The sequence below is a fragment of the Camarhynchus parvulus genome, chromosome 3 (assembly GCF_901933205.1).
Source record: "Camarhynchus parvulus chromosome 3, STF_HiC, whole genome shotgun sequence".
Classification (NCBI taxonomy): domain Eukaryota; kingdom Metazoa; phylum Chordata; class Aves; order Passeriformes; family Thraupidae; genus Camarhynchus; species Camarhynchus parvulus.
Genome location: NC_044573.1, coordinates 62,047,269 through 62,070,935, shown reverse-complemented (window position 1 = coordinate 62,070,935; position 23,667 = coordinate 62,047,269). Strand labels below are relative to the sequence as shown.

Here is a 23,667-nt window from a genome sequence, read left to right as displayed (position 1 = left end):
CTGGTCCTAGGAAATTGTCAGCTGGAATGATATGTGAAATTACATGGAACATATAAGATTTGTTGTATATTTACCCTATTTGAGTTCATTCTTAAAATCAGTCTTGACATGTGACTGTAAAACATGGGTCCTCCATGCAGGAATACTTCCTATTTCTCTTTCCTTACCTTCCTGTGAAAATTTTGAAAAGGGGTTAGAGAAGGAACAAGATGAATGGTTTTCTCTTGTGGATCATAGTAATATCCTGATATCTCTCCCTGAATTGCTTTTTTATTTAATTTCTTCTGCTCCTCGCTTTTATCTTATTTCTATGGTTTCTGCCTTGCCTTGTTTCTTTCAATCCCCATCTTAACATTATCCTAAAATATCCCTTTGTTCCCAGGTGCTGTTTAACCTGCTCATATTTGAAAGTGGTCAGGTACAAGAAAGGGGGGTGGTATCTGATAGCTACTAATGCTCCTCTGAAGTGTCCTCAGGCCTGTGGGAAGCTTTCTGCTTGATGAAAAGCATCCTGACAGTAATCCTGTGGTCAGCAGTTTGGCAGAGACCAGGGGCTGTTTGGACAGTGTCACTGACAAAAAGAGGGCGACTTCAGGACGGGGGTGGTACAAGCTGAGATGCTGGTGTGGCATTTCAGCTCTTGCTATGCAGTCTCTGGCCAAAGAGTTCTGCCTTCAGGAACTGGAGTATGGAATCCTTTATGGACAGTAATTTTCCACATTATTTTTATTCCACCAGTATTATGAAAGTATTGCTACTGCATTTATGCACAGCAATTTGCAGTATAGTGTTTTTTTCTCTTTGCTTAATCTAATAAGACACTCACAAGCTGCCTGGAAAACAGACTTTTTTTTTTTCCCCGATGGGAATTTCCATAGAAGAAATCACCATCTGATAATTGTCTATTGTAAAGAATAATTTTCATCACAGGGTAAAAAACAGAACAGAAGAACCTACTTCTACCCTCCTTCTTACTCTCTTTCTGGCTTTGCTTATTTGGAAAATAGCATCAGGCTGTGAAATTTTGAGTTCCTTTCCCTGTTTTTAATATCTCACATTCCAAATTAAGTGTTAGAGAAGAAGCAGTGCTGATTGTTGAAAACAGTATTGTCCTTGAAAAACAGCATTTTAAATTTCTTCTTTAAAATTAAAGCCTTAATCTTCAAGGTTTAAACTAAACAAATAGGGCAAGGACCAATATTCAAAACCCCAAGTCCCCCGTTAAAATGAAGAAAAATTTCTAAAAGAATTTCCAATTTCTAATTAAAACTTAAATAAGGTCAAAACCTCTTGAAGGTAATTTGTAAAGAAATAAAGTAATTTCTAATTAAAGTGAAGGCTTTGCATAAAATACTTTCTTTATCGAGCCCACCTAATTATAAATTGGAGCGATATAATCCCTTTATCCAAACAGTGAAAGCACAAAATCTTTGTAGGTTTTAAATTTTATTATATTTATATATAAGCATGCAGGCACATATGGTCAAATGAATTTTAAATCCCACCTAATTAATTTAAACAATATATAATTTTTATGAGTAGCATATTGAAAAGAAAGGTGGAAGACTATTTGAAATTAAAACAGATACTTCAATAAAAAAGCAATATTCTCACTGGATGGATACCATCTCTCTTCTCATTTCATTCAACTTAACGTATTTCTATATGAGTTGTAAGATAAAATGCCTAATAGAAATGAAAAGGACTGCCAAAAGTCAAATTGCTTCATTGGAAGCTTCTTAGCCAAATGACAACATCCAGTTCTAGATAATTAAATCTTACTTTGCAGGAATATCACTGAATGATGCAATTTGCCTTTAGGTACTGTCCTTTTGGTTGAGCACAGTAACAAAAATTTATTTGGGCACTTTTTGTTTGTCTTAGAAATGTCTCAACATTGTGTAATAAAAATGAAAAGCTCAGACTAGGAGAAAACAGCATGTTAGTCTTACAGAGGGAAATCACTAGTGCAGCTATTCCACGGTCAAGCAAAATTTTACCACCTGAGTCTTCTTTTTTGGATCTGAACCTTAAAAGCACCTTAACAGAGAGGTACAGAAGGAATGTTTCCTGTTGTTAGACAAGCTGAAGCTTAACTTCTTGAGAATTTACTAATTTTCTCAAAATGATTTAGGGTGCCAGTCTTGTTGCATGTTTGGCGATTCAAAGCTGTCCAGCTTCCAATCTATTTGTGTTCCTGGTCAGCTTTCTCTCCTTTGTTTCAGTGTCAACATTGTCCTTTGTTTTGAAAGGTTATTTCCTCACCTGCTCTTTATTCTCTCTGGTGTGTCCAGCATCTGTGTCCTTAAAAAAATCCAACCCAATTTTTTTCAGATTTTCAAATATTCTCTTTCCAGTCTCCTAATCATCCAATCTCACCACTGGTTCCAGTCATATCTTGAGCATAGGTGATCAGTCTTGACATAGAAATTTCTTTGTTTGAGGCATTGCAAGTCCTCCTGCAATGGATGGATGCTGGCAGGAAGTTTGGTATTAGGAATGCCGTTTTCTTTCCTACCTTTGGTGAAAGTTACAGTTCGGTAGAAAGATGGGTGTTCTTTCCTGATATAGATGGCCATGACTCTTGGTTCCTCTGGTAGTTCACCTCTTGGATAAGGAATGTGAGCTATTCCTTCTAGTCAGAGTCTTTCCATGAGTTTCCATAGTTTTCTCTTTAACATGCTAAAAATGAAGTTTAGTTGTGATGCATTTTGTAGAAGACAGAATGTTGAAGTTTCTTTCTAGTGGAGCTTTCCATTATGAAGATACTATTTTGGTAGTATCTTTTTGGTAGTATTTTTTTTCTCCCTGAAGTGCTTGACTTAGCAGAAAAGCTAAAAGAGGACTAAATGTATTATCTTGAGGAATAAGTCTTAAGTCACAGTTAAGATATTAATAGTTTTGTATGCTTTCTTTGAACTTGCAATTTTTGTTATGAAGATACAGCTGTTGCAGTTTTGACTTTGTAACCTCTTCTTGTCTGCAGATGCAACAGCCTGAATTCATCAGAGCACTCAAGTGCAGCCTTAAGTAAAGGGTGTGAGCATATTCATCATGTTTGTCTAGACTGTCCTTTGAGGGATGTCTCTAGACTGTCTGCAAAAACTCTTTCATTGCACATAAGGACAGCAAACCCTCAAAAATAACCCCAGAGCACACATGCCAAGCACTCTCTTGATGTTAATATGTGGCAAAATGTGTCCAGACAGTCTTTTTGCTGTAGATGTGCAGCATACTTTGAAGGCTCTGATGACAGTGGGCTGCCAAAGCACCTTTGGGCACACAGTGGACTCAGCAGTTTCTGAGACTACACTTCTAAAAGCTGTGCAAACAAATTTGGGTACAGTACTGAGTTCACCTAGGAAGGCTGCTTCATTAAAAGTAGACTTCAGAGATTTAAATGTCGACGTGATGCTCAAGGAGTGAAGAATGCTGTGGGCTTTAAGAAGTTCCTTTATTTTTTGCATTTGGTAAAGAGGGTCATTTTTATGATAACAGTCCTGATACTATTAAGACTCACATTGGTTTTCAGTAGGAATTTGGCACTTTCTTCCCATAAGTGCTGTTGAAAATGTCCTATACTGGTTTTGCTGTTGCTGCCTGTGCTGTAAGAGTTCCTTAAGGCCAAAATGGAGCAGAGGACCCTTGGTGAAACCCTGAAAGCTGGCTCAGGTGATGGCTGAACCCAGCACAAGGTGGAATGTGATGTCTGGCAAGTGGAAACCTGGCTTCTTTGTATGTGCCAAGGGTAGTAGCAGACAACAGCAGCCGAGCCCTTGGAGAGAAAGCTTGTAAAGATAGTTTGTATAAATTATGTTTGGCAGAGAGGGTAGAATTGGTGTGCTGTGAGTGCACAGAACCATTTCACAAGAGTTGGAAACCCAGCAAGGGATCGTTCTGTGATGCTGCTGGTGCACTGGTAGTCCCCCAGTGCTGCAAAGAGTAGTGTAGGGGTGTGCCTCTTCCTTGGCTGTTAGTTGTCACTTGCAAGCCTCGTGTCACGGGGCCTGTGGTCTCTGATAATAACTGCCTGCTTGTCTGTGTCTATGGCATGGCCATGTCACAAGCTGTGCTCACCAGAGAAAAGAAAAAGTTATGTTCTGCTGCTGAAACAGAGGTTACAGTGAATGTGAAAAAAAATCCACCCACTGTGTAGACATAATTAGTTTTTTTTTGCAGTTTGGTAATACCCCATCAGATTTATTACTTTTCCAGTCAGAAGCACAGCTCACTTTATAGTTGATCTCCATATCTTACCGTTTTCTGGCAAGAGATTCCTTTTACTTAGAATTCATGTGATTCATGGGTTACAGGCTCATCTGTTGAAGTACAGCGTGTCTGCAGAGGCAGTTGTGACTGCCACTGTGCTTGTAACCTAATCTACATAAATCCTCAGAAGAATCACTGATTTGAAAGAAATTCCTACCTGCTGTTTATGTAAGGATGACCATCTGTCTGGCAAATCCCCATGTGGAAATCAGATACATCTGAGAAGAGCAAGACAACCTTCTGACACCTCTTTCTCCAGCAGATGTAGGTGCTTATTCTGCTTTTTTATTTTTCAGCAGGTGCTTTTGAGATTTCCTTTTGGACCTACTTTCAGCAGCTTTTGAATACTAGTTTAAGCACTGTATACAGTGCAGGATCATTCTGACCAAATTACCCTTTCTGGTTTTTGCCACAAATTTTTGGGGGTCCTAGTTACACCTTAGGAACTGCTTCTGAATCTGGGCACCTTGGTTTGGTCACAGAGACTGATAAATACCATCTTCTTTAATTCCAGAAAATACTTTCAGAATTTCTGAGAAACACTGAAACAAGCTGGCTTTTAAGATCAAGTGGCATCTTCTGTTTGAGGATCATTCCACATATATTTGTGATCCTCCATGTAAATGGTTTCCAAGATGCAGGAAAAGATAGTAGATGTGTCAAAGCGGTAGTTTTTAAGGATAATCTTTTTGTCTGCTGGAAATTTTATATCTTTAAAAAGATACAGAGCATTCTGAGACCACATTAGAATACAAATGCCATTGGCAGGCTGCTCTGAATCTGTGTTTGTACATGCCAGTTTGCCTATTGAGATGCTCTTATTCACAAATTATCCTCAGTTTCTGTGTGACTCAGCTCTGCTGAGATTTCTGCAGCTCTAAGTGTGTGCTCTTTTGTGCATGGTATGCAGCATGGAGTAGCTGATTTCTTTGCTGGAGAACCAGCTGTGATAATCCAAATAAACACAACCTTCTGTAGATTAATTGTATCTCCTGTAAGTAAAGGTTAAGGTGTCATCCACTGATTTATCCTTCCCAAATGGATTTGTTGGATCACTATGATACAAACATAATTTACTGCCTTTTGCACATCATAGCTGTGTCCTCAGAATGATGTTTAGGGATTTATAATAGTGAACAGGGTGAATTATGTGTCAAATTACCAACTATCCTGTTTGACATTTAGTTGGTGCTGACAGGAATTGTGCATTTAGCGGAATGAGGCTTCTGCAGCAGTCTTTTGATAGGATTGTTTTCTTTCTAAGCTGCTGTTAATCAAAAGTTTCTGGAGAAAAGCTGCAAAACAGACCATTGATTGCATTGACTTGTGCTCTGGCCAGCCAGATGTGAATAGTGTGTGTTGTGGTTGTCATCCTCCCTGTAAATTATTGTCAAGGTGCTGCCTCCTTGATGGAAAATCCAGCAAGCTGTTACAATTTGAAGGCAAGGGGTACCTTGCTGTAAAGAATCCTGGGTTAGGCATGCCTGACAAGATGTGGATGGATCCTTGGAGAGGAGTAAGTGACTTGTACTTTGTTATTCCCACAGGGATAAACACATTTGCAGAACTAAAGAGGTTCTGTGGATATGAAGACAGTTGCACTTTTTCAAAGTATATTCCTATCTGGAATATGGAAGATTTCCTTCCTGCAGTTTCTGCTTTCCTTTTGTGACAGTTCTTGATTGGCTGGAATAGTTTTTAATTCTTTTCTTGACCATTTTTTTGGTGTGCGCTCTATGACCTGTGCTTTCAGTGGCGCTTTGCAGATTACATCGAGGCTGCTGAGTGCTTCTATAGGGCCTCCTCTCTTGTCTCCAGAGGAGACAAAATAGGTCTGTTAGCACAAAGCACCAGGTCAGACTATTTGATTGCCTCCTTTGAGCCTTTGATGCCAGTGGCACAGACCTGAAGTTGCCTTTATTGCATCCACATAGGAGGAGGTGTAGCTGGAAAGGATATCCTTGTTTGTTACCTGTATGGTCAAACAGGAGCTGCTGCTGCAGTGAGGAACCTGGTTGTGATCTAAGTGACTGCCATGGCTGCCTATGCTGTGTCACCTGATGATTTAAGCTTCAAATGAAAGCCATTAATTTAGGGAGTCTGTATAAGTAGGAGAAGGTTCTTCACTGAGAAGATTCTGACATAAGCCATGAAAACAAAAGGGAGCATGCATCAACTGCACCTGTTTGCACCTCTTTCCTCCTTCCTCAATGGTCCAGCTCTAGGAAATATAGGAGCTGGTTTATTGCGTTGTTTGTGCATATGATCAACCAGGCGAAGACAAAATGAGGACAAGGAATTTGGCAATTGTATTCCAGGACAGAGTGGCTGTCCTCTTGAAATTGCCAAACCCTCTGGCATATTCTTTCGACTTAGAAATTGAAAATGCATATCTGAATCTTTTCCTAGTGAGTTATCTGCCCCTTGTGATTTTCAGCAAGTAAAAAAGAAGAGCCATTGCTTCAATACAGATATGCTATCCTTACATTTAAGTTCCCAGAAGGCCTCTGACTATGTGACAAGAATTACTGTCATGGATATTGCATAACGGTTTGTGCATAATGTTTAATGCAGCCTCAGTTTTATGAAATATGGATAATATTGGAGACATTCTGAATAGTAGCTTAGATTTACACTTTCTTTTTAAGGAGGAGACGAGGGACATTTTTAGCACTCTTCAATGACATTGGAAGAGTTGAGATTGTTACTATTAAAAATGAATAAAATCCATAGAAGTGGAAAAGAGAAAAATACATTGTATAGATGGATTATGGGCAAATCATAAATGTTTAAAGCATTTCTGGAGGTTAGAAATGCTGTGCTTTTATTTGAATAGCAAAGCTATCTCAGCACACTTCCTCCACACTTATCCTGTCCAATGTGTGTTGCTCCGTGGTGTGGAAAGTTGGAACTCAGCTGAGAGGACGCAGTTTTGAATAATCTTTCTTCTTGTTAAAAGTTTATTATTAGGATGAAGGCATTCAGAAAAAAAAAAAAAAAAGGTGTTAGATGCATGTGCTACATATGGCAAGAATTGGCTCAAATTTTGTGTATTTGTTTTGTGGCACACAGGACAGCTTTCCAGCTCGGTTTGGAGGAATACATTTCGTCAATCAGCCGTGGTATATCCATGCCCTCTACACAGTTATCCGGCCCTTTCTAAAGGAGAAGACACGAAAAAGGGTATTCTTCTTTTTAATTGTCCATTTCCTGGCAGTCATCATCTGCTGATGCATCATACTCTAATAAAGCAGATTAACATAAGATATCAGCTTGCTATTGGTGGAAAATGTTTAAATATATCTGTGTTGTAAAGGGTACCTTTAACTGTTTTAGAAACTTATACAACATTATCCTTTAAGGACACAGTCAAGCAGTGCACTTAAATGTATTTTAAAATGTAAGCGTATGCTTGCTCCTGGGGGTTATATAAAAAAATACTGCCAACATTATGGTTTCTATTAAGTTTGTATTCAATTCAGTTCTGTTTAGTTTCTGTTAAAATTATTTGTGTCTTTCTTTTAAAAACAGAGTTAGTGACTACAAAGTCCTTTCCTAGTGTGCTTTCCTTGACATTAGCATGAGCTAAAATACCCAGCTGGCATCTAGTAGCATTAGTTTGCAAATACTAATTTGAATGAAAACCAATAAAAGGGAATTTGTGTGCATGCATCTGTGCATAAGCATGAGCAGCCTCTGAGATGTTGCTGAATTTGTACCATTTGCATCAGTGCAATTAAATTAGAGCTTGGTGGTTATAGTGTATAGAATGATATTATTTGTGTAACAGGAAATTTGTCATCCAGGAAAACTCAATCAGCATCATGTACAACGGCACTACAAAGAACACGATTATTATTTTTTTTCAATGGAATCAGCTTCTTAAGCAGCTCTCTATTTTTTCTCCTCAAACACACTCTGCAAGGCCACAATGATCCCTGGTGTTGAGCTGTTTTTTACTGACAGATTATGCTTGAGAAGCCTCTGGTATTTACAGATTTTGAACTATAGATCACAAAGCCTTTTATGTAATATCTGTTATAAATATGCAAATGAAGCCCCATTTTGCAGGATTCAGTTGCACTCAGTTGACTGCAGCTTCTGCAAAGAGCATTGTAGTGCCAGATATGTCTGAGGCCTTTTCAACTCAAGTGCTGCATATGCATAACTAGCAAGTAAAGTGCAGCTCATGAGAGGGTTGCAGCATTAGAAATAAGTGACAAGGCAGTTGAACATGGAGGCTTATCAGTTAGCATCTAAATTTTTATTTAGACACCTGAATCAATGGCATATATTTTCAGAAATGCTGACTTTTTACAACCTTTTTTGTCAATACCAAATACCTATAAAAAGTAGTCAGGCGGTTAAATATTGATTTAGAGTCCTAAACTTAGTGTCAAAATGTGACTGTTATGACCAGCACATAAAATTTAAAATGAGCTTTAAAAAAAATTATTAGATGCAGAACAAATGATTGGGGAAAATACCCCTCAAACCCAAGAGAATTCTCTTCAGATTTTTTTATCAGGCTTATTATTTATCTGTTGTTTTTATCCTGAATTATTATGTATTTTTTTAATTTGTCATGTAGATTTGCAAGTGATAGTTACATTCTGATAAATGCAGTCCTAGGCATATATACAAACAATTGCTAAGAAGTGAAACACTTAGCTGTAAAGGCACCATAAAGCAAATAACTTTCACCATTAATAAATGTTCTTTCACAAAAGGATAAATTCTTTTCTGAGACAGAAGAAAATCACTGGTTTTGCATGGTCATATTAACTTTCCTGGGTCCACAGCTGACTGGAAGGTGGTCTGAAGTAAGCAATAAAAGACAAGTATATATTTGGTCTTTGTCCTTCTGCCTTTTGAATTTAACTCTTACAAATTATGCTAAGGTGTAGCTGCCCAGAAGAGTCCCTGCAAGCTGAACTGGAACGTGAAAGATCTCTGAGAGGAAACACTAAAGTTGAATGTAAACACAAATACAAGTATTCATACCACGCCATACTAATATACAGATATATAAGTGTGAAGTATATATGAATATCAGTCTACCAAAATATTGATGGAAAATATCAAATAGTCCACCAGCTATTCCCTCAGTGTTGTCACAGTGGTTTGCTGTTATTGCTTACTTCATGTATTGTCAAGTATAAATGGCAGCTACTGGTAGGACTAGATTAAGGAGGAAAATATTTCCAGCACTGTTATCATTACACTGCACAATTTATCTTATTTATAGAATTCATGACTACATGCTGATAGTCAATATATATTCCTTGTTGTATATGGCGAATATTATTTTTATTCATTTGTTATAATATTAATTTATTAACTTAATTCACAGAATTAGGGAGAGCAATTGACAAGAGATTAACAAGGCAGTTTGTCTAATATTTTGTCCATCTAGCTACCAGATGCCAGTTCTTGCCCTCCCTGAGTCCCTTTCCCTGCACACATTTTAAGTTATTTATGCTTTAATCACTTTGGAGATTTATGAACATAGTATGACCATGCTTAAGGCAGAGATGATGTGTACCTTCCTCTGCTAGCCCAACACAACCAGAATGTTTAAATTGTACAACATCCTCCTAATAATGATGATGTCATTTGGGCTTTGATGTTTTTTGGTGATATGCCTGTGTTTTTACCTGCATGCGTACATACAGATATTCCTGCATGGTAACAACCTCAACAGCCTGCATCAGCTCATACACCCTGAGATCCTGCCTTCAGAGTTTGGAGGAATGTTGCCCCCCTATGACATGGGCACGTGGGCAAGAACACTGCTCGACCACGAATACGATGATGACAGTGAATGCAACGCGGACTCCTACAACACTCCTGCGAAGGATATAGAAAAGGACCTCTCTCCCAAATCCATGAAAAGGTGAGTTAAAGGTACTGCTGTCTTCTAGTATTGCCATAAGGTTAACATTTGCCTTCTTCATCCTTTATGAAGCTGTAGGTAGTTCAGTCTACCATATAGGAAGACAATTGTGGTTTTTTTCCCTTTCTTAAAAAGATCAGTGTTGATGAGAGATCATGGCCGTGATTATTACACATGTGAGTTGTGAACTCAGTGCAGCTGATTTTTTCTGTGGTGCCATATAGGTTTGTATACACAGCACTGTCTTTGGAATAAGCTGCTATCTCACCTCAGCCTACAGTACTTATTGGAGGAACAATGCTAGCTGGAGTGAGCCTCCGTGCAGAGGGTAAATTTGGGTCAATTATCTTTCTGGGTGGTAGTGTTAGCTCTTATCTTCCTCTACCTCATAGCCCACTGCGTGGTATCCTATCCACCAGCCTGTAGATGCCAGGACATGTATGGCATCTGAACCATCAGTCACAGTGACTGCATGTCTGAGAAAGTAAGAGAACCAGGACCAAAACCAGTTCCAATTGTTATACTCAAGTTTGGTAAACATTCTAGCATTCTGATATTCTTCTCTTTGAGAAGGTACAATGTAATTGCTTGATGCGTTTTACCATTCAAAATAAAGTATAGGAAGAGCTTAGTTACTTTTCCAGTAGCTATGGAGGCAGTGGGGTCATTAACTTGGAAGGGGTGAATCTGATCCAAGTTTGCCAGGGCAGCAGGAGAGAAAAGGCTAAAGATTACAGCTGTGATAGAAAGGGCAGCAAAAAGTCAGAGTGCAGCTTATAAGGGACAGGCCTAGCAATAGATCAGAAAAGAACAAACAAGGCAGAAACCAATATATAAAATCATTAAAATTAAGTTAGGATATGCCAGGCTGAGTACTCAGTTTCAGGAGATAGTATGTGATTCAGAAGGGAAAGAAACTCTGGAAAGAGATCAATCAGGATAAAATATTTTCAGATTTCTCAGCCAGGAAGATTATTTCGGCTGGAAAATATTGCCTAGACTGGGAAGGATAGTGTGGTTTAAAAGGGAGTTATTTTTGTGGAAATAGAGGAGAAAACATAATATTGCTATAGCAAATTAAAAAAAAAATAAAAAACCCAATAAAGTTTAAGGATTTTGTGTTGAAAAAGCCTCCACTTTATTGAAGGTGGGAAATAGCAAGAAATTGGATAGGAATGAGCTAGGATAAGAAGTTAAAAAAGGTTCTGAAACTATATGACAGGGCTGCTGGAACAGCTGCAAACCTGGTCTCAAATTCCCAGTGAGGGAGCTTTGGCCATAAATTCCCAGAGCCTCCAAAATCCCCAATGCCCAGATATAGGAAGCTAGAAATGTGTAACTAACACAATTAATGGAGAAAATGGGACAGAGAAAAAGAGCCAGGGGAAGGGAAGGTGAGCAATACACTTACATATTATTTGCACATAATACAAGAATTGAGTCAAGAGAGAAGCTGTCTTAGAAGGATGGAATTAAGGAACTGAAATTCAGAAGTCTTTCTGCTGCAAAATGATGTTGTGAGACTAAAGAACTGCATCCAAGGGTGCAACAAAATAAAATATGAGAAGGCCTATGACAAGTCCTTTTGGAATATCCTGTTTGGAGCAGAGTTTTCCAGATTGTCCTGGGCAAGAATATTATTAAGTGGAAAAGCAGTGAGTTGACCAGATTCTTCATTCTTTCTCAAATAATTTTTATTCTCATTTACCTTGTTTTTGAAAACTCTTTTGATACAGTGTTACACTTCAGTGTAAGCTTCAAATTGATATTCTTTCATTCTGGGTGAACTAACACAGTAGGAGACCTAGTGCAGAAAATAAACGTTGAAATCTGTATCTGTATAATATTATGCTAAAATTTCTTCACCTTCTATGTATTCTTTCTCAGCATGCATCCAGAATCTGCTGGAATCCTTGTTCCCTGCTGCTGGACATAAAAAGTACTAAGTAGACCTACTGTGCTAATACTAAGACTGACAGAAAGTCCCAAGACTTCAGTGTACTAAGTGCACAGACTCTGCTAAAACACGAATAGAAAACTTACAATAAAACAGATAAACTCTATTTCATTAAAAATTAAATTTAACTATTCAGCAAGTAATGGGTTGTTTCTCTCAGTTTAAACCCACAGTCAGTATATGTTAGTGCATAAATTTTTTAATATATGAAAAGCCATGACTAAGGCAATGAAAAGTGCTTAGCTTAGAACAAATTTCACAAGCATCTAGCAGATTTCCAACAATTATCTTGTTTAATTTGGCTTCCCATTTTAAAATTAGTTTACTTCCTGAAAGAATGTCTTTCTAAAACCAAACTGCTACTGAGAATTCATTTCTTTCTTACCCCCCATTTCTTTTTGCCCCAAGTGTTAACTGCTGACATTTCTCCAGATCTCCTTGAATTTTTGGTGAATTGGATGACCTCACATTGAAAGGAAGGTTGACTGGGAGGAGGATGATGGGTATAAGGAGGAATTAATGCCGCCTGTAGCACCGACCTCTGGGGAGAACTTGTTTTTGTCATCTGGCAACATTGCATCTGTCTCAGCAGTCAGGTTTAGCCTGTGGCTGTGTTCACCCATGGCTGTCATCCTGAGGCACCCAGCTGGAGACCTGCATCCTCCTCTCACCTAACCCAGCAGGGCAGGTGTCTGTGTTGATAAACTTTGCAGAGGAGCTGTGGTTTGGTTCCTCACCTCTGCAATGGGACTTTGTAGTATAACTCTGACCCACTGTGTTTTCTCAGAATATATTCAGTAATGTCTGTAAATTTATCTGGGAGATGTAGGCAGTAGAGAAGGAGCTATAGACTTAAATGTTTTTCCTTTCACGTACCTTCATTTGTGAATTGCTGCTGATGAAGCATGACAGTAAATTTCTGTTTAAAACTGAGTGCAAACTATATCTCCTTCTTCTTCAAGGCTTTTGGGCATCTCAGTTTACAAACCATAGAACAGGATTTGTGCAGTTGAATTTTCACACCTGCCTTGGCACTGGGGGCTTTGGAGGCCCTAGGAATTTATGGGCAAAGCTTCCTCACTGGGAACTGGAGGCCAGGTTTGCAGCAATTCCAGCTGCCCTTCAACTCTCCCCAGATGAGAACTGGAAACCCTGTCTGCTCAGTCGCTGGCAGGCAAGGAAAAGGCTCAGTTTTAGCACTTACATCCAGTTGGCAAACCTTTGAAGTTAATTTGCTTCCACAGCAATTTTTATCATGATGAACTGGATTTTCCATGAGTGCTGCTTTCCACCAGCAAATTTTCAATCAGCTTCGCATTGGCATGGTACCTTGTGAAGATTTTTAAAAAAGCATTTTTGATTCTGTGGTTTAGTTTTCTGCCTGAGGAACTGACTAGTGTTCAGGATAAGTATTATTGTACACTCTTAATTAAAAAAGTTTAAATTATGCTTATCATAAGAGAGATTATAGTATTTTTAAAGCTAATTCTCTTGATTTTAGTATTAGTACGAGAATGGGATAAATATATTAGAAAATATCTTTGTGTCTAAAGTTTTCACCCAAGCTTTAAGTCAGATGTTTTTCTTGTGTTTTTGTAAGTTTTCTTTAAATTTTTTTGAGAAAGACCTTATCAGCCTCATTCATTGGTTTCACTGGAGGATGCTAGTTTATAAGGGGGGGGGATTGACTCCATGTGCTTATCTTAGGAAAGGTTAGAATTTGTAAAGGTTTTTCTCTGCACTGTGGCCCTCTAAATGGGCAAATCTGTAGCAATGCTGCAGGCACAGTGTGCTTCCACTGATCAAAAATAAATGCCTGCATTGTAGAGATGTACACATGCTCTTTAGTCATCTCAAATCTTTACAGAAGGAAAGAGAAGTAGGCATTTCCTGCTTGAGATTTTTCTCACTAAAGGAAACATCTAACCAGGGTTGCATTTACTGTAGCCCAGAAGCAGCTGCTTTTTTGATGAGCTGAGCCATGGCTGATGTGAGACCCCATCTTAACACTCCAGGATTTGTTTTCAATAGAACATTTTGATTTTGCTGGAGACTCAGTTTTCCTCTTTGCCTCTCACATATGGCTGTTGCAGGGCTCTGGTATCATGTTATGCTTCTGGGCTGAATCAGAGAATCTAGAGGAATGTTACAATCATCAGTGAATTTGCCCTGCCTTGTTCAGTTGACCTGAAAAGTGAGTTTGAGACATTTGTGCTGCTTCAGAAATCCTGCTAACCATGGCACTCTTCTTAGGTTTGACTTAGGATCTTGCACTGTTGAATTAAGATGCTATTCAGAAAAGGAGCAACCTGTGCTTCCAGCTGACACATCCTGCTAATTGCAGTGGGTGATTAGCCAGCTGGGTGGCTGAATTGTACCTTCTTTGCCAGCCCATTGCTGTATAATCTTCTGGAGAGACAGTGCTTAAGTCACTACTGAGGACTGCTTAGTTTGCCCTTGTCTGTGGAGGATACTCCCTGCTTCACAATTTCACTGAAGAGAGAATCCACTTTATTCCACCTTTTGCTCCCATATTTACAGATCAGCACTGAGCCCTGTTATCCCTCTATGAGGGTATTTCCTGATGATTTGCAATGATCAGATGCTTGGGTAATGCTGTACCCTTATTTTTAAACACTGACAGAAATTAAAATAAACAAAAGAAAGCTGAGGTTTACCCTCATTTGTCTTGATCTAGAAATGTCACATAAACATGTTGTCCCTCTGCAGGTCTCAGTCAGTTGTGGATCCTGGGGTGCTGAAACGCATGGATAAGAATGAGGAAGAAAACATGCAGCCTTTGCTTTCACTTGACTAACAGTTTTTGAGCATTGGACATGAACTGAGGTGGAAGGCACTGCCTCTCAGCAACAAGAAAATCATTGGGGAAGAGTGTAACAGCTGGAACCCTATTTACTCATGTTAATGTAGCATATTGGCAGCAGGTGTTACTATTCTGCCTGAATTCTGGAAGCCCTTTGGTGAAAAAGAAGTGAAGAAAAAAAAAGAAAAATAAAAAAAAGAAAAAGAATCAATAATTTATTCTGTAAGTGCCAACTTGTTTGTAAATACAATATAATCCTCCAACTTTACTTTGTAAGTTATGATAAACAAGTGCTATGGAAATGAGTGACTATTAAATATGTCTGTGAAGTGTACCATAAAAAAGAGAAGAAAACGCGCGTGTTCTCACATGCACACATGCACAGAGAGAAACATACTGAACAAAGAAAAACATCAAAGGCAGTTAAGTGTTGTCCTTTCCATGGGAAGCCAACCAGTACACTGACTACTGGATTTTCTTCTGCAATGATCACATAGTGTGCTAAGATAAAGAGGGAATATAAGTGCTTGGGAGATGCTGTAATCAGTGCAATGTTTCCTAACTATGGGAATTGGTTTCTTAAATAACACTGGGGTCTAGGATTGTTATTTAGCATAAACAATGTGCATTGTGAGAAAGATCATAGGTGAACTGGAACCAACTCTTGGATAGCTTTGTCATTTAGCTGTATGGGTCTCTGAGGTTTCATCCCTAACTTTTCATTTACACAAGTAACCTGGCTTGGTACCCTAATCTGGGTGTTGTCATGTGGGACACATTGGAGTTACTTCTCTTGCATTTTGGGTGCACATCAAGAATATTTCCAGAACTCTTTCTCCCTTGGAGTGAGACATTAGTCCTCTAACTACAGTGGAATAACCAGTACCTGAAACTAAAGCCTGGCAGCAGAGGTTAGTCACTGAATCCTGTGCACTGGGAGACTGGATACATATATATATATTTTTACCAATCTCTGACAAGCATACAAGGTGACATTGTTAGATAAGTATATTTCATGGAAGGTTTATATGAGAAATCATACCTATTCAATGTACTTAGATATATTATAGATTGTATATTGAGACACTGTCATTATCAATATAGTAGAACTTTCAATAGATCAACAGCATCCCACTCCAAGCAAAGATTAATATGAATAATTTTAGTCAAGCATCTCAGCCTATAGTTTGGGACACCTTTGTTTTGGTTGTAGTGTAACTGTATATACTGAACATGTGCCATAATAGAGAAATACATTTTACCTCAAAAGGGCAACAGTTTTCACTAGGGATTGGGTAAATCTGCTGAAACATAGGGGCTGTGTGATCTCTGTGTGCTGGCTGATGTGTGTGGAGCCAGTGGCGTGCAGAGGTGATAATGTAATTTCTTATTAGGACTTAAATCGACAGTCAGAGTGGGAGGACACACACGGTGCCCAGCAAGACATCTGAATAGCTAAAGGCATTGTAAGAGCATGTTTCAGGCAGGGCAGGGATTAGTTATGAAAACACTGACCACACTGGAGGTGATAGTTCACAGCAACCCTGCCTCCCAAGTGCTAGAGTTTAAAACATTTCCTCCATCGCTCCAGTGATAGGTGAAGTTTCCAAGTTACTGGTTGTAGGTCACCTCTTCTCATCCAGGATTACAGCTGTAAGATTTGGTACGCTGAGATGGGTTAAGAGCAGAGTGAGAACTTGAAAGTCTGTCGTCTCGAGTTGAGCTGTAACTCCCGTGGTGGCAGCTTCAGCATTTCTCAGGGCTGAGACGACCCTGACTCTTCCAGCATCACCCTTGATTAGCCCAGGCAAATCACAGATAAAGCTTTCCTACTTCACAGGTCATTAGCAGCACTGACAGTGCATGCCCTAATATGCCATCAGCTTGCAGGAACTTGTCTGAACAACTCCTTGCCTTTCTGCTTTCCTAATTCTGTTTTCATGGTATGTGTTAGGAAATGCAGAGAGGAAAGATATGGAGCCTGAACTTCTTATCAGTCTGTTCTAAAAGTTGTCAGTAGTAGAAACTGTCCTAATACTACTTCTGTGGTTTGAGAGACTTGAAAAAATGATCAGTTCTTATGTACTCTTTTATTCAGTTTCATTTTTCACATTCCTTGTGAAATCATGCTGTGAAGTGAGATGTGTCTCCAGTATTCGCATAAGTGCCATTTTTGAATGTATGTTATATATTTCCACACTTCTGGTTAGTAGAATATTATATTGCCATGGTTATGATTTAAAAATTCTTGTCAGATAAAACTAAAACATCAGTAGAAAATTTCTCCTTATAAGGGCTTCAGGATTTAGTCAGTACTCCACATTTACACAAGCTGTGACACAGTGGTGATCAACATCTTCATGGATTCTTTTACATACTTGGGCCAGACTAGTGTAAGACAGCAGGAATGCTGATTTCAGAGTACACCACCTGTCTAATTACAAAATGCAAATCTGTTCCACTGTATGAAGCTTGAAATTTGTTTTGAAGCTTATAAATTTTTTGTTTGAAAATCCTTTATTTGTGCACTTAACTGTAATTTATGTAATATTTTCTGATGTCTGATTTCAATTTAAGATAATGAGTATGAATACATTTTTTCCAGAAAGTGAAAGTAGGATATATTATAATTTTGTGTAACTGGGACCTCATCTTTCAGTAAGAACAAAATTGCTTTTTCAATAAGATGCTCTCTCTTGAAGAGTTAGGCTACAGGTCATCTTGGCTGCAGCTTTTATTTCACTGAATCAAATTCTGACAGTGGTAATTGCAATTGTGAATTGCATTGAAAAAGAATATGGAAATGGGTAAAAGAAATAAATATATTTTACCTGCTCTCACTATTCTTTGAAGGCATTTCTCTTTTACATATCAGGGTACATAAAGGGTTCCGCCTTTCTTGTAGAAAATCTTTATAGGTAGTTCAATTTTTATTAGATGAATTTGGACTGAAAACTTTTTCCAATCTTTATTATCATAGGAATTGCTGTCTAATTTTTATAGCAGAATTGAAGTGCTAAAACCAGAATGCACATGCTTGGGAGGAACTCCTCTTAATTTCTTACCTTTCTTGTGTATTGGGTAGAATAAAAACTTGTTGTAATTATGCATGCTGATATGCATATAAAAATATCCTGCAATATAAGGAACTTAGTGGAGAAACTGGATATACCTGTCCAACTATGTAAAAAAAAAAGGAGAATTAAAAAAAAAGTGTAAAAATTGATTGGGCTTTTGATAAGTTCTAAAAATATCCTCTTACATAATGACTTTTCCAAGACACAAATGTTTAAAAATATATGGAAAAATTATGGAAACTTCTATGACCAAAATCTGCTTGTAATCAGAGATGTCAGTAGACTCTTGGCTTTATAGAGACAGGTAATCAGACCCACTAAGCTCCAACAAATACACAGACTCCCTCCCAATAGTTATTAGTTGTAAAATAGTTTGAGATGTCTTTACAGAAATGTAAATTTACTGTATAGCATATTTAAGAAGATGTTTTGCACTCTACAAACATGCTATGCCTAGTCACAAACTGAAAACAGAATTAAAGAAAAGAAGAGTAAAAGGGGCCTCAAGAGGTCACTGATATGTGGAGGAGCAGATTCACTTTAATGTCGCTCTCAAATGTTTTAGCTCAATACCTTGCATGGAATGCTCTTTGTATTATTTAATCACAGTCACAGCCAAGCCTAAGCACATTACCTGACAAAATTGTAACCTGACAGTATTTTGTTCATGCCTTTTATTATTTTCCTGTTCCGTTCGGGAAATTAAAGTTTGTCAAGCATCATAAGAACTACCATTTAGCATTACTTGGAAAACATTTTGCAATAAGCTTTGGTCATATCCCTGTTATTATATTGTTTCTGTTATGTTTATTGATGTATGTATTTGTCAAGTTTTTTGATGAAGTCATGTTTGAAAGAGCATGCGAGAGAGAAAAAAACCAAAACCAATCAGGCTTCAGGATTTTATTAAGAATATTAAAATGGGATTTTAGGGGGAGTTTGGATTTTATAATATTAAATTGCGTCTGGGGAATGCCCTGCTGAGCTATTAGCAGTGTTGGGTTCCAAGACAAATTTGGAAGATAAATATCAATGTGAAAGACAACAGCAAAGGTCTCATAGCATTGTACTGAAGATAACGCTTAATCACATTGCTAGCTGGATCAGGTCCCTCTAAGGAAAGGTATTTTGCAAGCAGCCAGTGAGTGTGTACTACTGGTGGTGAGAATAGGTCTTTTGTCCACAAACTTCAAAACACTCAATGAAATTGAGAAAATAATAGTCGTCCCATTTCTCTGGTAGTAAAACAGGAGCAAGTTAGAGACGTATATCAATGGAAGACATTTTTCTGTGTGGAAAAGATTACACTGATCACTCAGTCTGATTTTAACAGGAGATGTGTCCCTCTTCTGTGTAAGAAGGTCTTATTGATGATTCACTCACATCTAGTTTCTTTAAACACTTTACCAAGAGACCTTTGCAAACCAGGGGTGATCTGCTTTCCTGTGGAATTAAATCTGGGTGTACATTTAACCATTTCTGCTGAGGAGATGGCAAAGAGGGTGTATGTCCTCCAAATGAAATACCTTTCTTCCCTGTCTCATTCTCCGGAAAAAAGGTAGTTTAATGCAAAGACTCCCACAAAATGAAATTTTCCTCATAAAGAAATCCGTCGGGAACAAAACAAGATACTTATCTTACATTAACTATACAAGGAACATCAACATTTTGTTTAGAGGCATGCTCAGGTGACCCCAAATGACAGTGCAAGCCAGGTAGATAGAATCCCACGTCCTGTATTGCCTTGTAGCTTTGAATGATCCTGTGTCAAAATCTGTATTTAGCAGATCCCCTTGGACATTCCTTTCAGTCTGCATTTCAGTTTTCAGTTGTGTAGGAATTTTTTTCCTATCAGCTTTTGGGATCTTAATTTATTTCCTTCCTAGGTGTCTGTTGGCACAAAACAGCATTGACCCCTGTTGGATTGCATAATTTGCAAAGTGGTTTTTTTTTGTTGTTGTTAAAAAATAATTTGTGCAGTGCTGGGCAGTGGTGAAGTTGAAACATGGGTGAGAAGTTCCCACTTTTGTCACTCCTCCTCCTGTGTTTTGTGTGTGTAAACTGCTTTGATTGATAAAAGACATGTTAACACTTGCATGGTCTGAATCTAAAACTAGAGAAAAAAGAAGTTTCTGCAGTGAGTTCAAAATATGAATTGATCAGCTCTTGCTGTGGAATCCAAAGCCAGGGGGAAAGCACTGCACACAGGGGAAATAGAGAGACCTCAAAGGAAGATGCTGACAATTCCTTATGGTACACGCTTGTTAAAATGTGGCCAAAGTATTTTGTCTGCAGAGACTGTGGTCAGCCAGATCTGTTCTCTCTGAACCACTGGCTCACAGTAAGTCCTCTTAAATAAAGGTTTGACAAAGCTTCCTTTTGTAGAGAATTCACTTCCAGTGAATTGACATATCTGTCAATTTGCAGTAGACAAATGGCAGGAGTTAATTAGGATTTTTATTTGATATGGAAATGCGGCTGTGATTCCTTAAAGAAGCTGTCGCATCATCAGCAACAAACAGCAGTGCCTAAAGGCAGGCATCTCAAATCAGGTCCCTTGGTTAATAAAAATTTAAGAGTAGAAAAAATCAAGGGGAGAGATAATAGAAGATGATAAAACACAATAATTAAAAAAACAAAACAGAAAGAAGCAAGCTTGCAGTGGAAAGCTGTATGAATGGCAAAAATGATGTGATAGAATTTGCATTAACACTTCCAAGTAATTAATCAGTAGCCTATTATGAGTCCCCCCTCTACATTATGAGCAGAGTTTCCATTTTTCACATGGTCTACCATGTATGGCCACAATGGATTTTCCCAAATCTTTAGAAAACGGGTTACCATGTAAATTAGTAGGTGCTGTAGCTGAGTTTGCGAATATAACTTTAGGGGTCAGAACAAGACAGCAGAGACACCTGTAGATGGGTCTCAGGAATATGAGAAGTGCTATGTCCTGCCTGAGTGAAGAAGTCATGGAAGGAGAAAATTAAAAGAGCCCTGTGGCTGTAAGGAAAGGTGGCAGGCCTCAGGAGAAAGCAACATTAGGTATTTGGAGTGAACTGGTTAACCATTTTAATTATGAGGGAGGCTTTCACCTGCTCAGTAATATTAGAGAGGACTTACAAACCCCATGGCGCATCTGTCATCAGGAAGGAGAGATAACATGTTTCTCACTTTCCCACACAAACTCAGTTTGGATATATTTAAAGCTGATGCATATGCTAAACCTGAAGTGCCTCTGGTGCTGCTGTTTCCACAGTAGCTCTCAGGATGAGGGTATCATGTAGCGTGCAGGAGCTGGAAGGGCAGAGCCCCCCAACCTGTCCATAGGAAGAGAAGAGAGGGACGTATTCTGCAAAACCCTGCTGCAGAGAAAAATTTTTGGGAGAATTCAGTGCTTGCTCAAGTTGCAGCCTGCCTTGCCCTGACATCAGTATCAGCACCTACTCTGTGGAAAGCTGTGAGTGGAAGTGTTGTGGGAATCTCCCCTGCAAACCTCTGTGTCTTGTGCTAATTATGCAGCCTTCAAGCTGTAGCTGGTGATCTGTGTCCTGTGTCTTTGAACAGTGCTGCTGGTGATATTAATTGTAGCCATTAGTCACTCAGAGCGGAGATGATTTAAAAGAAACTGACAACTTTAAGCATTACACTTAATGCCTAAGAATATGAAATTGGTGATTGTTACAAGTAATGCCTAAGATTATGATAACTTAAAGACTTCTAGGGTTTGGTTGCATTGTATCCTTGATAGGACTTAGTGTAAAATCACTTTCCTTTCAGTATGGTTGTCCCTGACTTTCACATGCATTTTGATGCAGCAATGGTAACAGGAATTAACAGTAGAAAATGAAAATTTTCTAAAGCTATGAATATATTCAGAGGGACACATTTAGATTACCTGACAATAATAAGAAAAATTGTTTTGCAGTTTTCTAGTGTTCAAATTGAGAATAATGGCTCTTTTAAATCATTTGCTTCTCTAGCTCTTTCACCCTAAGGATTGCTGTGTGAAATGTGCTCTGCAAAACATTCCCAGCTTTTCATCCCTTCTCCTACCCTCTTGTGTTCAACAGCATCCTGTCTTCTGTGTGTGCTTTATTCTATGAATAACTGAAGAAAACTGTAAAAAAACCCAAACATACTGATAATCTGCAGAGTAGATCTTGAGGACCAGTATTTGAAATATTTCCCTTCTATAAATCTCTAGTTAACAGGGTGAGATGGAAAATGAGACCAAGGCCAACCACATCATAAAGGAATACAAAACAAAAGAGTCTGGCTAGAAGTGTAGGTGAAACAGCTCTTGTGATTTAAGATGTTACCTTCCCTGACTGTTAGCTGTCACTCTACTGCCCCAACTTTTAATCAACAACATTTTATATAAGTACTCGTGCCCCAGTGAAAGCTGTGCACAAATCATGTTAACTCTGTTGATTCTGCACTCATGCAAATACAAAATCACTCACATAATCTAATAATACAGCTCTGTTATGAGAATAATGATTAACAGCTAGTCGTGGTGGCATCTAAAATTGCAGATTGGCAATCTGTGCCTTAAGGCTCCTGTGATCTGTAGTACTTGCATAACAGTAACTACTGAATAATGTTCTTTTTGCATGCAGCAATCTACTTTGGAGCCTTATGGAAAATATTAAAGCATCATATCAAAATTCAAAATTAAATTGCAGGAGTAATTTGCAAACAATGCTTGTATCCTCAGGATAAAATTTGTTTGTTTCTCAGTTTAGTATTGTTAGGACTCAGGGGGTCTGAGATTTGTAAAGCCAGGACAAGTTTATTAATCATGTTCTTTCTCTGTAAAGTTTCAATTACTATTCTCTTTTCACAACTTGTCAGTTTGAATTTTATTATTGGACCTAGTGAAATGGTTAATTTTGGTCTGTTGTGTTCTAACTTAAAGTCTGAAGATAAAGCAACTTTGTGAAACATCACTCTTTATATTGTATATTTAAATATCATCAGTTCTCTGTGATCAATGGGCTGCTTTGGAGAGTGCTACTACTTTGAGTCATCATTGGTTATTGAGGAAGAATGACATTCTGTTAAATAAAATATGACCAAATGAAAATTAAAATACATATATATTTTTGTGTTTGTACATGGGATGTGTTTGTCTGGCTTCCTTGTGGTAAAACATATACGGAAGACATACTTTAACTGGATGAACTGCATTTTTTTTACCAAGGTATTGAAAGAAAAATACTGAGTGGCATGTCAGCGTGAAAGTCTGGTAACACTGAATGTCTCTTTCCACCCATCAGTAAGTTTTAGAGAGTTAAAATATTTCACATTTACAATACCATTTTGAACTGTCACTTGGAAGTCTCTCTTATCTCACAGGTGAAGATCACTAGAGGTGCAACACAAGAAAAGCTCATTTCCCCCTCCAAGATAATTCCTACTCTCCTGCCTCTAAGCTCCGTGTGTAGTGTGTTCCCTAGCATTGTCTCGTGTTCATTGACTTTTCTTTTGATGCCACATCAGGGAGAAGTGGGATTAACTCTTCACAGAGTTCTTTCTTCAGCAAAATGTTTCTGTTCTCAGGAGAGATTAACCAGGGAAGGGTAGAGCAGGCTGTGTGACATTGGAGCACTGCCTGCTGAATGACCATATTTCATTCTAG

At 38.3% G+C, this 23,667-nt stretch overlaps 1 protein-coding gene across 1 annotated transcript in view; it reads left to right on the top strand.

Moving 5' to 3' along the window:
- The window catches only part of CLVS2 (clavesin 2), a 56,428-nt gene extending 33,286 nt beyond the window's left edge, over positions 1-23,142 (top strand). The window contains exons 3-5 of the mRNA XM_030944727.1: positions 7,342-7,452; positions 9,945-10,165; positions 14,853-23,142. Of these exons, the coding sequence (XP_030800587.1) occupies positions 7,342-7,452; positions 9,945-10,165; positions 14,853-14,940 (420 nt within the window). The 3' untranslated portion in view covers positions 14,941-23,142. The remainder of the gene's footprint in view (positions 1-7,341; positions 7,453-9,944; positions 10,166-14,852) is intronic.
- Positions 23,143-23,667: the final 525 nt, after the last annotated feature.